We start from the raw sequence: 17,029 nt of genomic DNA, 5'->3' as shown, positions 1-17,029 counted from the left end.
GAAGGAAGTATGCTTCATCAACTCTTCTCTGGGACCTAGTCCATGCCCTTTGTACAACTATGAACAAAGTATTTTCTCTAAGTACAATAAGACATATTTTGAATTTTATACATGTTTTCTCCTTTGTTCTCTCGTTCTGAAAGCTTATCATTGAACTAATATGCAGAAAAAGGAGAATTAGTCTATTCACAATGACACAAACTGTTCATGGTCGTTCTTTCGAGATAGCTACATAATAATGACACTTGAATTGTGAGCAAGCAAACTGAATTAGAGTGTTAAGTTGAGAATTGACTTACTCACCTAGCATATTGGCATAGTACTCACTAGGACCTACCCATGACCATATGAGAATATTTTAAATTATAAAGAATCTTTTTCCCCAAAGGGCTTAAAGCATTTGTGGTTGACTCACTGAAAGTGTCCCTGAAAGGAAACCCAATACTCAAGTTCAGTGTGAGAGGAGGAGGAGCCTTCTCATAAAGTCCTGGATGGTGAGAAGGCTCTGGAGATGGTGCTCTTGGGAGGAAGAGATTCTAGGACACTAATAGGTTGTTTCTAAGGGAGAAGTAAGATGGGGTTGCATAGGACTGAGGAGGAGTTCAGATGAGATTTAAGGAAAGGGTGGAGTTAGGGCCAGCTGGTAGTATCCGATCTTAATTTATTCTTGAAAACTAGATTCTAAGATCAGTAGTTTCTCTCAGAAAAAGCAAATACAAGTGTTGTCTTGTGCTATCCATGCTGTGGAGCAAAATTATATTCACCCCACCCTGGTTACAACTCTGTCTATTTTATACAATAATGAAAACAGGTAAGTCATGCTTTGAATAAGGTTGAAAGCAGGGCCAAAGTGTATGGCAAAATTTGGCTTAAAACTCAACTCTACTAGTTTCCAAATGAGTGCTTCAGTCTTGTCCCCACCCCCATCCCCCATAATGTGCCTCGTGCTTTGTCAGTAGAACCATATATTGACTTGGCTTAATAAATCACTTTGACATTGTCAAGATGACCAACTTGACTTTGAATATCCCTGTCCATCATGCTTAACCTAGAAGGTTATGTCATAACCTTTTGCTTTGAGTGTAAACTGGACCCTCACCATAAACAGGATCCACTATCACAAGGATTTAGTATAAGCCAGGTCTGTTTTGAACCCTATCCAATGCTATTAACTACTAGGTGAACCTAAGGGATTTATTTATAACACTGTTTCCCCTATATCAGGGCAGTTAGGTGATGCAGTGGATGGAGCACTGGGCTTGGAATCAGGAAGACTCATCTTCCTGAACTCAAATCTGACCTCAATCACTTACTAGTTGTGTCACCCTGGGTAAGTCACTTAACCCTGTTTGCCTCAGTTTCCTCATCTGTAAAATGAACTAGAGAAGGAAATGGCAACTACTGCAGTATCTTTGCCAAGAAAATCCCAAATGGGATCATGAAGAGTTGGACACAACTGAAATGACTCCATAACAACAACATCCTTCCTAAAAGTCCTATATCACAACCAAGATGTAGCCCTAAAGCCACTTTCTCTCCATGGGTATTATGGTCTCCATATATGTAAAAAAGATGACAAAAGCTTCCCTTTGCCTAAATGCCTTAAGTACTTTGAACTCCTTGGGAAGAAATGGGTCTAGATTTAAAAAAAAATCTGTCCAAGAAGGGGTTAACAGATTCATGGCAAGCGAGATAAAATCTTTAATGGTTTAAGATGATAGTTCTAGAACATAAGTGTCATCCATGCAGCCTAGGAGCCATTGCAGTCCCCAACACTCCACTGTGCTGCCTGAACTAGATTAAAATGTGATTGGAAAATATTTAATGAAATAAGTAAAAATACAACAGAACACAGACAATGTAGGTTTTCTGAGTTAATATGTGGACGTAGGGATTCTGATGTATGGTTTGGTGGCCCCTCATTCTATTCAAATTTGATGTCATTGGTGTAGGGCTCCCGGGGCCTTGCAAGTCCGTCTAATCTAATCCAACCCAACCCCTTCATTTCACAAATATGAAACTGTGGCCAAGGAAGTTTAAGTACCTTTCCCAAGATCACACAGGTTGCATCAAAGGTAAGATTTGAATCTCAGGACTCTGACTCCAGAGCTGATGTTCTTTCCACTGCATCACACCTCTAAAGCAGTCATGAGTTTACATTTGTCTTGTAAAAGGACAGAGGAGAAAAGGTAGAAGGGTAAAAAAAGAGGTCACATCTTTCTTCCTTGGCACCATGCTCATAAATGAATCAGAGGAAGAGATACTACTAAATGAATCTCTATCCTGATTTGGCTTAGCATGGAAGATGTTCCCACAGACACTCTTTCTACTACCCAAAATAGACATCTGTTTGTACCCCCATCTGGCCAGTTTCTCTTGATTTCTTAAGTTGAATTGATGGGTCAGGGGCTAGAGCAATGTAGATTTTTCTGCCATCACCTGGAAAGGGATAAAAGTGAGGAAATAGACCTGTGACCTGTGACCATTAGGGCTCTAGTCACCCAGAAAGAAGAGAGGAGTCTCTTCTGGACCAAATAGTCAATAGACCTGAACACTAGAACACCAAGCTTCCTTTTCTTGAAGCAAAAAGGCTTTATTTGTGCATTCTTCCCTCTTTCTTTCAAATGGCCTTTGAGACAATTTTTAGCTTCAGGTTTTTGTTTATTATTGTTACTGCTGATTTTCAAAAGGAAATAAAAACAAACCATAACCAAAGCAAAAAGATTGGAATGCAAATAACCAATGTTTTTCTTTCCCTAAATGGAGGATAGGAATCTTAGGCCTGGAAGAAATCAACATGCCTGAGAAAATGATGAAGAGAGGAAACTTAAAAAGAAGATAGATCATGTTTTTTATTCCCTCATAATTTACCAACCCATTCTTTTAATGTGCTTCTTGACAATCACTCTTTCCAAGAATGAAGCTGGAAGCCATTTCCTTAATTGAATGTTTTCTCCAGTACACACTTGTGTCTCTTGTTAGTTCAGGGTGGGGTTGGCCATTGGGATCTTTAGCTTTTATCTGCTGAGTTCTACACATGATTATCTCACCTGACCTGGAAGTGTGAAAGTGGCACCGAGGCACAATGGTTTGTTAAAAGAATGTAAGCATGATCACACCTTTTGACCAGAGAAGAATTTTAGTAATAATAAGAGCTCACATTCAATTAGTGCTTTATTGTCAATAAATATTCTATGGGATCGATATTACCTATGGAATCAGCTATAAAATCCTCTTTTGGGCATGGCCCCTTCCTACCTTTCTGGTCTTTACTTCTCTCTACACAATCTAAGACATAGCTAGCCTGGCCTACTTGCTGCTCCTCAAATGTAACACCCCCATGTCTTGACTCCATGTGTTTGCACTATCACCCAGATCTGAAATACTCTCACTTCTCACCTTTCACTTTCCAGCTCCTTTAGTTTACTTTAAGGCTCAACTCAAATCTAACCTTCTTCAGGAGGCCTTTTCTGCCTTCCCTCCTGGTACATTTTTGATTTATATATCTTGTATAGTTATTTGCATATTTTCTCCCCCTTTAGAAGGTGAATCCTGGAGAGCAAAGACAGTGTTTTTGCCTTTTTTTTACCCTCAGTGTTTAGAACAGTGCCTATCACATAGTGATTGCTAAATAAATTCCTGTTTCTGACTGGTTAAGTGTGTTTTCACAACTGAAATAATGAGAAGAATGTTGGGTTTGGAATAAGGTAGGCCTAGGTTTTAATGCTACTCTGACACTTTTCAACTGTGTGAGTCTTAGTAAGTGCGAGTGTGAGTGTGGCCTTCTGACTGAGTCCAAGTTTTATAGAAGAAATCCTTTTATTAAGGGGATTTGTTCTGTGAAGTTGGGATTCACTCAAAGGGCAGCATTTGATAACCTAGAGGGCCACATATGGCCTCGAAGCCTCAGGTTCCACCCTGCCCCGGGTACTGTATAGTCTATTTCTTGAGTTACAGAGAAAATAAAATATGACCATAATTGCAATAATGGACAAAATGAGACTGTCCTGGAAGGCAGGAGAAGTTTCTACTCAGTTTCCATCAACATTTGTTCCCCTCTTCCCAAAGTAATTTGGGATATCTCACTTTTAGGATAGAGATTTGATCCAAAATTAGATAGACAACATGTGGTGGCACTCAACACTTGTCTGTACAGTGTGAAATGTGGACGGAGAAACCTGATGTGTTAGGAAGCAGTTTTACATATGCTGTCTGAACAAAATCACCCACATGGAAAGAATGGATTGAGATTTCTACTACAGCCATGCTTCAGGAAGCTTGTACAAAGCTCGTCATAGATGTTGATGCATTTCCATTGTGCCAGTCATGCTACATGAACGGAAAGTGTTAGAACCCTAAAAAGAAGATAATATCTGAAGCTAGGTCTCTAATGCAAAACACGCCATTGGGCAGCCCATTTAAATAACAAAGATTGTCTGAAGGGGAACTTGAGGATGTGTGATGTCTTCCCTTAATCTTGGAAATCAGCCCTAATATGACATCACTTGTACACTGTGACATGTCCCCAAGAGAATCAGGTTCTCTGAAGAGTAGTATGTTCCCCTAAAAACAAACAAACAAACAGTCAAATAAACAAAAACAGTACAGAGTGAATGCTGTGAGGATGGCAGAGTTTCAAAGGTACCATCTGTGGGCAGTTTTGTAGCAGCTCTCAGATCGATCTACTCTAACCAAGAAAGCCATCAATGAGAGCAGTCAATCAGTGGCTCAGTCCATATATTACCTGTGTCCAAATCTCTAGGAAAAATTCTAAGAATAAATACTAGTGCTTATTTTCCCAAGTGCACAAGCTCTTTCCACTTGAGACCGTCACTATGATCTAAGAAGAAGCATGAGATTCAGTGTCTGTGCTTAGTTAAGCAGCAGATTGGGATGGCAATGGCTGAGCAATCAATCCAATGCTGCTCCCATCATGCAGGGTTTCTGCTCTACAGTACTATCTCGATCACAGGGGTATGTGAGTTAGGTAATAAAGATGATTGTGGAGCCTGAACAAAATATACAACGCTACATAAATACTAAATAGAGCCATGAAGGAAGATGGAGACTTTGTTTTAAATTAGTCAAATTCCATTTTCCCAAATACAATAAGTTTTTCAATTCACAGTTCTTATCTCATTAATTAGATTTTGCATAATAAAAGCCATGGGAGTCTAGCTTTACCTTGCTGCCTATATTTAGAAAAATTTCCTCTTTGAATATGGAATTATTATACTATTATGCATAAGATTATGCTTGCTACTGTATTTTAAAGCTTATACATTCAGAGAATAGCTTTCCAAATTAAATCTTCCTCTTTTCAAACAATAATTTTTCCCTCATGGGCTGAAGTTGGAAGGACAGAGGGAGAATAGGCAAGGGAGACAAGCAAAGAAGGAAAGAACAGATTAGCATTTTCCTAGACCTTTTTCTAAAACCAAGTGATATACATTCCTTTGAACACTTTGCAATGGCCCTTAATTGGAAAATGCACTTTCAGAGTTGTTCTAACCATGCCAACCATGCGGGTGCTGAAATAGATGAAAAACAATCATTCCCACTATAATTTCAAGGTTATTTGAAAAATCAGGGGGAAAAAGAACAATTGATGAGCTCATAGATCATCTGTTCTTTAGCTTCTACAGCTATCCCATGAATTACAGCAATATCTATTCTTGAGGTCAGTGAGTGACTCATCAGGTGATTTGGGGGCAAGTGTTTTTATGCTCCTGAAGTTGCAGTCTCCACATACTTTAAAGTAGGCACAATAATAGGTGACATGAACTCTAAGGACCTGTGGTAGAAAAAGCTTCAGGATTCTCCGTGGTACTTTTAGAGCTGCCAATCTATTTGCATGGAGGGATCACTTTTCATTTTCTCCAAGTCTTCATCTCATGGCACGAGGGGCTGTCAGAAAGCTCCTGATGAATGCAGAGAGAGGACCCTCTCTAAATGTACCTATATAGCTGGCTCTTCCTCTTAGAAATTCTAGCTAAGAGCACAGGGAGGCAAAGAAGAGAGAGGGCATGATGGCAGCATCCAGTTTGGACACATCCAGGCAAGAAGAACTAACCATTAAGTGGGATCTTTTAGTTGGCAGCCTTGATCCTAAGTGGAAATTTGTCAAATTTTCATCTGTGAAATGGGAAAGTATAGCATTGTCAGCACGAAGGCACAAATTCATGGATGCATGAATGATCTATGTATGCCAACCTGAGGCTGAACCAAGGTAATTTCTGCAGCTACTCATAACAAGGAATCTGCAATGACATTCTGGAGATGTATTGATTATGACTGCCTTTCCTCAGTGGCCATCACATTTTCCACACAGGATGTAAATGTGCGTGGTAGTCCTGTGAGTCATGAAAGAACTGAAGAACAGAGGTTGAAGATCAACTGAATGGTGAGGCAGAAGCTGCGAAGTGGCCCCAAAAGACTGAAAACCCTTACAAAAATGAGAAAACAGAATTAGTTCAATTCAACAAGCACTTCTAAATCACCTACTCTGAGGCATAGCCATTAGATGACCTTTGAGGGTCTTTCCAATTCTAAGTCTCTGTTCTCTACATGCCAAACACTGACCTAGCTTTCTGGTGGACTAAGCCAGAAACTGAAGTCTATGCCTTCAAGTTGGTCACATGTGGGGAGGAAGGGGAAAGAAACATGTACACAAAAATACAAAATAAAGAAGTTATTTGGGAAGTGGAAGGAACTGAAAAAAACAGGTGAATTTGGGGAAATGAATTATAAGAGGTAGGATATATAAAGAATATCCTCAAGGTAACATATGAGTTGAAAATGATGATATCAATTTGTCAGAGAGCAAAAGTGAAGGATAACTGATACTATCCCCTTGTATTGATATCCACACAATATAAGGAGAATTTGCAGAAAGCTCACAGCATGTTGGGGGCAGGGGGAAATCTCCTGTTTTATGGGATGACATAGACAAAAGCAGTATGGGCAGGCAGGGATGAGTTGACATCTACATGCCTGGAAGGATATCCACATCTATTAGATCACAGATGAATCAGAGTATTGGGGTTCATGTTTCTTATAGAATGGTATGTTTTAAGATCACAAGAACTACAAGCTGTTCTCTGTTCTCTTTAAAACTTTAACAGGCAACACAAACAGCAAAGGAGGATCTTAAATGAAGCTTTAAACCCAGAAACCATCACTAAAAGAGGCTTGGTCAACAAAAGTAAAGGGAAGATGATAAAGTAGAGGGGGAAGGGCATATACACACTCCCATTTGTTTATTTGCAACCATTCAGAGGGTAAGGATTGTGTCAGGCTGTGTTGTTTTCCACTTTATAACATGTTCACTGTTTGTTGACGAGAAGGGATGAATAGGGCTTTTGTTAAGTCAAAGAAAATGCTAATGACAAATTATGATACCTCAGAAAGTAAAATAAATGTCATCATATAAAAGAAATTTTCAGTCATTTGAGAAGCAGCTGTCTGGGTTTCCATAGTTTTCTATTTAGGATTTTGACTACTAATTCCTAGGACAGAGAGGGCCTCCCTCCCTAGGAGGGATGAGGCTTAAGAACAAAAAGGAGGGAAATGCAAAAAAAGAGAGGCAGCTTGGGGTTGTGGGTACAGCACTGTTTGTAGGGATGGGAAGAGCTGAGTTCATAAATGCCACCTCAGTCACTGACTAGCTGTCTGCCCCTGGGCAGTCATTCAGCCTACATGAGCCTCAGTTTCCTCAAATGTAAAATTGGGAAAATACTTCACAGGACTGTTGTAAAGCTCAAATGAGATAATATGTATAATGTGCTATATAGTTGTGAAGCATCAGTATTATGAGGTTGGATGACTAAAATTGAGCACTAAAAGCAGAGTTAGAAATAACTTTGGTTTTTCAGACTATGGAGATTTCCCTTGAGTGAAACTGTTTTAGTCCCAAGTGATCACCAGATGGTCACAAATCCTGCCATAAGTTTTAATTATTATTTTGTTGCAGAAAGTTCAGTACTTTGAAAATAGCTTCCTCTTTAAATTCTAACATGCCCATATTAATGCTCTACTCAGAATGTGCCTAGGGCAGTCCTTAGCGGAATCTCTGAGTAACCTGGATCCATATTTTCCCTTATAAAGTCCTACAGAAATTTGAATATATTTTTCTCTTTTTTCCTTCCAAATATGACCACTTTTGACAGCTGATGCAAATTTCTGCACTTTGCCTTACACAGGCTTTGCTATTGGGGGAGGGGGGGCAAGAAACCTATATTGAATATATTCATTGGTCAGGAAGTATCATGCACTAAAACTCTACTTCAGAATAATTGGAAGTAGGGCAGAGATGAACGAATGTGAGAAATGGGGAAAGAACTAAGTGCTAAATATTGGAATCACTGGATTTCATTATTTCAGGAACCTTTCTACCAAGGCCTCAGAGAAATAAATATTTGGATCATAGAAATAACTTGCAGACATGATTGTTGAAGGCCTGCTCTGAACTACAGGGTGGTTTCAGGGCAAGGGGTAGTTAGAAAAATAGCAGATGGCAGTTATTTTATGGATTCGAAGAGCTTTGGAATGATGGCTCTTGGATAGAATTGGCTTACAAAATACCACATGTCATGTATGTATGGATCTAGAGGAGTATTTTCAAGTATTATGCTTCTCCTTTGCCTACCCACTCTTTCTTAGTCATCTCAACTGGGCAATAGAGCATACTAGATGGGAAAGACCAAAAACATGGGGTTATTTATCTGGAGTGCAGGAACTTGATTTTTAAAATATTTTAACAACGATTTCAATGTAAGTGCTTTCTCTTGCAATTTTATGTATTTTCTTTTTGGTATTTAAAAATACTATTCTATTTGCCGGGCATGGTAATCCTTGTTTTGAGCAAGCCTGAGGCTGGAGGATCTCTTGAGCTTGGGAGTTTTGAGCTGAGGGCGATATGCAGATCATATGTGTCATCACATGTGGTTAGTCTTCAGGAAGAGAAGGCCCCAAGGCTACGTAGGGAAGGGAAGAGCTAGCTCCAGCGAGGACCGTAGTAGGTCAAATCTCTTTCACTGGTCAGGGGTGGGATCAGTCCATAAGTATTCCCCTTACTTCCAGTATAAGTGAGGTGAGGAGACATAGCATTTTAATAAACAAATAAAACATTTTTCTGAGAAGGGATCCATAGGCTTCAGCAGACTATTAAAAGGGTCCATGAAGCAAGAAAAGTTAAAAACAAAACCTAACATAGCTTTCACACAGGAAAATGAACAATCTCTTCAGAATAATGGAAAGCCTATATCCTAGGCTTAACAATTCACCTAAAGTGAACAATGAGAAATTACCACCTGACTACCCATAGAGGCTTCAGACCCAACCGTATATAAGGGCTTCCTGGGGCATAAGGTCCAGGCATTTTCCCTACTTTCCTTAGTATATGGCTAACCTTGGAACAATTATTCCTACATATTAATATTAATGATAATAATGACTAATATATATATATACACACATATACACAAATGTATATATACACATGCAAACACACACACATATATATACATACATGTACATATACATATACATACATACACACATGCACACACACACACATATATATGTTGCTTACTATGTGCCAGGCACTGTGCTAAGTGCTTTAAAATTATTATGTCATTTGATCCTCACAACAGTCCTGGGAGATAGGTGCTATTATTATCCCCATTTTACAGATGGGGAAACTGGGGCCAACAGAGGTTGGGTGACTTGCCCAAGGTCATACTGTCTGAGTCCAATTTGAACTCAGGTCTCCCTGAGTCTAGGTCCAGAGCTCTATCCACTGAGCCACCTAGCTGCCCCTAATTACTAAGTAAGTAGTACTAAGTAAGAATGGATTCCCATTCCATAGATCTCCATGGTAAGGGTGTAGGGGAAGTGAAAAGGCAGTGTTTTTATATACTTCCCTCCTCTCATTGGAAATGTCTTAGATTAAGTGTGTGGTATCCTGCATATGCTTTCGGACATGGCTAATGTGACAGCTTGTTTTGCTTAATTCTTTTTCTTTGATGCAAGAGGATTTCATTTTGGGGGCTGGGGAGGAGTATTGTGAAATGACCATAATGTGTTTTTTTAAAGTATATTATTAAAAAAGGAGAAAGAACTTTTCAAACCTTAAAAAAGAAAACTCAGTTTTAAGTAATATTTAATTCCACTCTACAACTTGAGTCTGTACTATCTACAAGGCACTCTCTCTGCTAGGCACTGAGGGCACAAGGAAGTAAAACAACATAATCTTTACCTCTGAGATGAAATGTATCCGAGCATTTACGATAAGGTGCACAGAATAAGCAATCAGTACTTAGCTCTCTCTTTTAAAAATTCATTTTTAAATGAATGAGCTGAACTTTGTATTTAGGAAACTAAGGTTATATAATCTACTAACCCTAACACTGGAAGTTCTGTTCTCAGCTTTTTCACCCTCTTACTTATGTAAACAGAAACAAATCATGTCACTTTTGCCTAAGTGAGTGTTTTCTTCTAGAAAATAAAAGGGTGATATTTTCCTTTTATCCATCGGATCTCATAGACCTGTTATGAGAAGTAATCAACTAAGGCAAACTAAGAAGAAGGTGTGGGACAAGGAGGAAATGCGGGTCATTATTGTTGTTGTGGATTTGTGTATCTCCCCCAGCAGGAGGGTGACCACTTCCAGTATAAATGCTAGTGGGTAACATACCAAGGCCATCCTGCCTGGCATTCTTGTGCTCAGGCTGGGGCTAAGCCAGCACTGCATCAACAGTCCCCTTTGCACTACCCCTGCCTCACTCAGACACAATTGAGAGAATTCAAAGTTCTAAATATTACTGTCAGCACTCTATGAGTCCAACCCACTTCCCCTGCTTCCCCACCTTGGCCTGGAATACATCATGAGAATGACGCCAACCCTTTCTTTACCTTATTAGCCAGCAAACTATAATAAGACTATTTTCTTTTGAGAGACAAGTGAGAGTGAGAGACAAGGCGCGCACACAGCCACACGAAATACAGCACTTTGTCCATGTTCTTTGCAACATGACACCTATTTATCTGAAATCTAATCTAAGAGAACGCAGTTCCTGCACAACTGGCACCATCTAAAAAGGTAGCTGTTATGTGTGTAAAGCAAATGGAAAGGAACCCTTTCATTCAAGCTGCTTTTGCTCAATGTTCTAATGGCTTTTTATAAAGTCAAATGAGAAAACACGGGTAACGTTGGAAACCCACCAAGCGGCAGTTTAGGGCTGAGCAGAGCCAGCTCAGTGCCACCTCACATTAAAAATGAGGTTCAGGTGATGAGTGAGAGATGCTTAGACAATGTCACTTCGGCTAGGTCTCAATGCCATCCCTTTGAGAAAGGATTCTGGCAAAATAAGGTAAAATGAAAGAATGATCACTTTTGTTCTGTTCACTTTCAAGCATGGAGAACAAGCAGGCAAAGCTATATACCAAGCTGTCATTCTGGGAACACTTTCCAGAAACAAACTTTTCTATACACTTCTTAATTAAACACTTTTAAAACTTGTGATAATTTCATGTTGTACTGGAGTTATATAGTGTTTATATGAATGGTTTCAAATTTCTCACTCTAGGTAACCATGGTGTATTGATTTTTTTAAATTAAGTTGTAGTCTTTTTAGCTACTGTATTAATTTTGATGACAACCTGGGGAAATTCTCTTGGCTATCTATTTCTGGGTTTTGCTTGCAAAAAGCATTGTCAATGTGATGCTTCTTTATGAAATGCAAAGCTGGAGGGGTATCACTGGGCATGTCAAATGCAAGCCTATTAAAATGCATTCAGACCTAATAGAAAAAAGACTGATTTCCACCACCCGCACATGAAAATTAGTCTCATAATTTTGCAGTCATTCTTCTTCTCTCTTCTTTTTCTTTTCTTCATAAACACTAAAGAGGCTAATTCCCAACTCCAGTTAATAGGAATTGCTGGGGTAAAGCTCTGCCTAGGACTTCAGAATAGCCCTTTAAATTGTTTATCCAGGGAATATTAAAATGTATTTTGCATATAAACCCCAATCACAATTACCCAGGAGGTTCCAGGTGTTTTAATTTCCTGTGCAAATCGTAACCCAGGCTATTCTTCCATAACTTGAAAAATACCCATGAATTTACTAGAGACAAGGCTGCCCTGCAGAGCAAAGCCCCAACTATATCTATAGGTTTTTTACAAAACCTATCCAATCAATGTGTACATAATGACTGTATCGCTCAATGCATTCTCTATATTATGCCTCCTCTCCAAATAGCTCAAGACGTAAGCAGATGTTGTGTCCTTGCAACTAGGTCAGTTCAAACTGTAGCTCTCCTAAGCAAAAGACCTAAGAAGACTCAAATTAAATTGCATTCCCTGCTCTGCACACAATGACTGTCAAACCCAGAGCTCCTCTCTTATGCCGAAATGATTATTTCACAACTGGTTGGGCAGCAATTTGAGTGACAAGGTGATGGAACGTCTTTCCGACCGACTGGTGGTGTATCTGAAGCTGACTTCCAGTTAAAAACAAACAAAAACCTAAATTAATAAAATTTCAGAAGTGGGAGACATAATGTTTGGCAGGGTATCCAAATTAGCCTTATCTTAATCTTGCTGAGCCTGGCCAGCATGACTGATTATATGGCTGCATTACCCTAGAAGGCCCTAGACTCAGCCTAAAAGACGCTGCTTCTAGCCTTTTAGAATTGCTGGCAAAGATTCCCTGGCTTCTCAACATGCAGTGGTTCTCTTGGGTTTCAATCTCAGGGCTGGTTCTGCTGGAGAGGAAAAAAAAACCAAAGTCTGGCTTCCCAAAGTTACCACTGAAACCTTAAGTTAACTTCCTGCCTTGGAGTTGTGTGGCCAGAAAGCATTGCAACTTGAAAGCTGGAGATTTCACTAGTATAAAGGGTGTAGGTAGGTGGAAATGTCTAATTTTCAGGATACAGAGATAGCGAGATGAATTTTCTACCCTTCAAAAAAAAGCATAAACATTTCAAGATTGTGAACAAGAAGGAGCCTGCACCCCCTTCTGAAACTCGACATGCAATGCAGATCATCTGTGTGACTTCTTCATAATGTGTACATGAGACAGTCATTTTCTATATGTACATCTGGGCAGAGGAGAGTTTGGCAGTATCCCATGGGATAATATGCATCAGGTATCCTACATTATTTCATCTTTGTATCACTTATGGAGATGTATAAGTATATGCAGATTATATGTGGAACCATTATAGGGATAACATAACCTAAACATCCTGTGTGCACCTAGGGATAGGTATTCTTAGTTTTCCTAGGGATAAAGTTATGAGGAACCAAAAGGAGGAAATATGCCTTCTTTACAGATATGCCCAAACAACCTGAATATTCAGTACTTTATTTTTATCTGCGCATGTATGTATCATGCCCAGAACAGACTCACACAATAAATGAAACAGAAGGAAAAGTTGTATTTTTTTCTCTCCCAAGTAGCAGATGACCAGAAAACTTGTCAGTTATATAGTAGAGCACAGTCAGAAAACAGACAATGGTCTGGTCAACTCTAGCAAGCAAACTCTGGATTTTTGAGTACAGTTCATGGGAGAAGCAGCAAGGCAAAGGCATAGTAGATAGAAAGTCAGTGTATTTCTAAACGTGCTATTTAAATGACCACAGATAATCTCTCAGGGACCCAAGCAGACACTAAGTAATAATGAGTTGTTTATCTGTAATTTTTCCACACTGGAAGTTTCTCATATTTTTGAATGGAGAAAAGTTATGAGAAGAGATGGAATGAGGCAAAGACCTGAGCTCTTTACTCTGTTATTCCCAGGTATCAAAATGAATTAAACATGTTAGGCAATTCCTATCCTACACCAAGTCACTCAAAGGGTGTCTGTGTGTGTGTGTGTGTGTGTGTGTGTGTGTGTGTATGAACAGAATAAGTATTATATAGTGCTTCCTATATGTCAGATGCTACATTGTGCTTTTTACAAATATTGTCTCATTTGATTCTCACAACAAACCTGTGAAGTGGGTGCTATTATTGTCCCTACTTTACAGATGAGGAAACTGAGGCAAATAAAGGTTAAATGACTTGCCCAGGCTCACATGGCTAGTAAGTATGTAAGGCCAGATTTGAACTCAGATCTTCCTGATTTCAGACCCAGACCTCTTATTTGTACCACTTCGTGGCCTTTAGCATTGGGTTTTGTTATCTGTATAACCAAAGGTAATTTTCATCACCAGGGGCTAAAAATGCCCAAATATCCTCAAGTTGGTTACATTCTAACTTGGAGGTACTTGCAATGTACCAAAATAATGAATTGTCAGCATGATCTCTTCTAGCTTAAATCTAGCATGGTCTCTCTGCCACCTGCTGAGATTGGTATACTACCCTAGAGCCTGTCCTCCTTCAACTTACTTATTGACTGTTCTTTCTTCTGGATAAGACTCAGCTTTCCCTGTTCCCCTCGTCTCAAGTCTCTTAGATGCTTGCAGCCGAAACTTAATGATATAATGATATAATCTTCATTAGCTGTGTTCAAGAGACTATTCGTGCTTGCCATGGATAAATAATGCATCCTACAGGGAGAAACTGGTTTGTCAACTAAACCAGTTGGCTAACCAACTAGATGGTTATACTGGTAGTACGTTCTAATTCATTCATTATCTCCTATTATGCAGAGAACTGGTGAGTAATTATACATAGTTTCCTATGTTAATTTATGTATATATAGACAGTATGACTACACATCTCTTCCACATACACATTGTATTTATGTACGTGTGTATGAGTGCATTTATTGGCTTAAATTCCTAATGAAATTATTTCCATGGTAGTTCTGCCAAATATACAAAGGTATACAAAATGAGTTACTTCCAAGTGTACCACTTAGGCATAACATATACTGTACAACTTGTGGGTAAGAGTGCACTTTAATTATTGGTAAAACAAGGCATTTGGTGTTTTCATGATATGAATGCCTAAACTGAACACAAGAGGTGCTTTGCCTGAGTAGTTGGTTATTGCAGATGTCCTGGTATAGACATGGCATGTAAAGTCATAGAACTAAGACCTGTCTTTTCAGCCAAAGAAATAAGTAGAATAATGGAAATACTCGTTTTTCAAGGAGTCTCAGGCCCCAAAATACTGCTGCCCAAAGAGTCGAGCTCATTTTAATTAGACAATACCTTTCAGACCTCAGCCTCAGCATAACTTGTACTTCCCCAAACAACAAAATCTGTTAAATTATTTTATGGACAACATGTAGCATTCACTTTGGAGCCGTTACTCACCTTAATCTAATATAAGGGAACAATGAAATCCCTTGAGTTGACACTTTTCTATCACTGGGATAATAATATAAACCAGAAGAACATGCCAATTCTAGCTTCATAATTGCTCAATAAAGCTAAAAGACTATAGCAATGGATTCCATTTTCTGGTTATTGGCCAGGTCAGAATTTTATACTGTGGGTCTCTAGTCTTGTTAAGAATATCTAACTGAAACCAGGTCTAACAAGGCGTCCCTCTAGAGCCTAAGTTTAGAGCTAAGCTGAGGACAGGCAAAAAAGAGGGAGAAAGTGGGTATTTGACAGTGCTGAGTCATTTACAACGGGCAAGTGGTTTCCTCAGAAACACAGTGACATGCCTTTTAAGTATTAAAAATCTTCTTTCTGTTACAAATGAGAAGAGTGCCACATTTTGCCGTCTGTGGCTACGATATTGCAACCACTCTGGAGTCAAAAGCAGATGGCAGTAAGGAATTCACCTCTAAGAATGGGCAGGCAGCACAAAGTATGGAAACTTGAAGCTGCCCCTCAGGTACTTGCAACTTTATCTTAAACCGTTGAAGGTGGCTCTTGACAGGGATAAAGAAAAAAAAAAGAAATTACCTATATATCCTTTGACTCATATATTGCATTTTTACTAGACTGTTGAATTCCCAAGCAATTGGTGGAAGGTTAAGCACCTAGAGAAAATATTGTATGATGGAGCTATTTTAGTTGACTAGGAAGCAAAGGGCAGATGAAGCAACTAGATGTCTCTCTCTGTGTAGGTAGCCTAAAAATCACATGCTTTTCTCTACATGGGGTCTCCGGCAGACAAGATTAGAAACTGGCTAGGAAAGGCTCCATCCCCGACTGTCCACCTAGTCTGGTACCCTTGCCTCACACTGAAACACACAGTCCCTCAGCATTCTCTGTCCCTGCTGTTTTCTAGAGATACTTCAGCAGTTTGAGCTGCCCGGCATCTCCCCAACCATAGCAACCCTCTGCCTCCTCCTCTGCACCACTTGCTAACCTTAATGCCAAGCCGAGGTCATGCCCGCTAACAAGCGAGCGCCCGGGCTCCCTTTTCCTAATTCTTCTCTCAGAAGTGGGGAGCCGGTTACCCAGGCAAGGGGTGGGGAGTGGGGCCGGCGGAGCGTAGTTGGCAATGGAGACTCACCAGGTAAGCGCCCACGGTGCCCTGCGCCAGCATCAGGGCACATTCGGACACCAGGAAGATCTTGATGTTGGAGAAGCAGGACACCTTCTTTTTCTTCTTCTTGTTCCTCTGCGCCTCATCCCCCTGCAGCTCGCCGCTCCTGCCCCCGTTGCCACCGCCGCCCGAAGAGCCGCTCGGCTTCTTCCCTTGCATCCTTCCTCCTCCTCCGCTGCCGCTTTCCCGCTCCCCCTCTATCTGGGTGCTGAGGTGGTGTGTGCGTGCGTGTGCTGGTGTGTGTGTGTTTGTGTGTGTGTGTGTGTGTGTGTGTGTGTGTGTGTGTGTGTGTGTGTGTGTCTCCGCCCAGGAGGCGAGCAGCAACCCTCCTCTTCTCTCTCTCTTTCTCTCTCTCTCTCTCTCTCTCTCTCTCTCTCTCTCTCTCTCTCTCTCTCTCTCTCTTTCACTCGTTCTCCTCCCTCCCCCCAGATCTGTTGGGGTGTTTAGAGGTTGAAGGCTGACTCTCCTCTCCTCCTCCCGCTGCTGCTGCGCTCGCCCCCTTCCTCTTCCTCCTCCTCCACCTCCTCCTCCTCCTTCTCCTCTCCTCCTCCAGCTTGGGCTGTGCCAATC

The 17,029-nt window shown here is 40.2% G+C and overlaps 1 protein-coding gene across 1 annotated transcript in view; it reads right to left on the bottom strand.

The window, feature by feature from the left end:
* The window catches only part of SLCO3A1 (solute carrier organic anion transporter family member 3A1), a 361,985-nt gene extending 345,367 nt beyond the window's left edge, over positions 1–16,618 (bottom strand). The window contains exon 1 of the mRNA XM_036735784.1: positions 16,427–16,618. Coding sequence (XP_036591679.1) covers positions 16,427–16,618 — 192 coding nt within the window. The remainder of the gene's footprint in view (positions 1–16,426) is intronic.
* Positions 16,619–17,029: the final 411 nt, after the last annotated feature.

This window comes from Trichosurus vulpecula, chromosome 8 (genome assembly GCF_011100635.1).
Source record: "Trichosurus vulpecula isolate mTriVul1 chromosome 8, mTriVul1.pri, whole genome shotgun sequence".
NCBI lineage: Eukaryota > Metazoa > Chordata > Mammalia > Diprotodontia > Phalangeridae > Trichosurus > Trichosurus vulpecula.
This window is presented reverse-complemented; position numbering and strand designations above follow the sequence as displayed.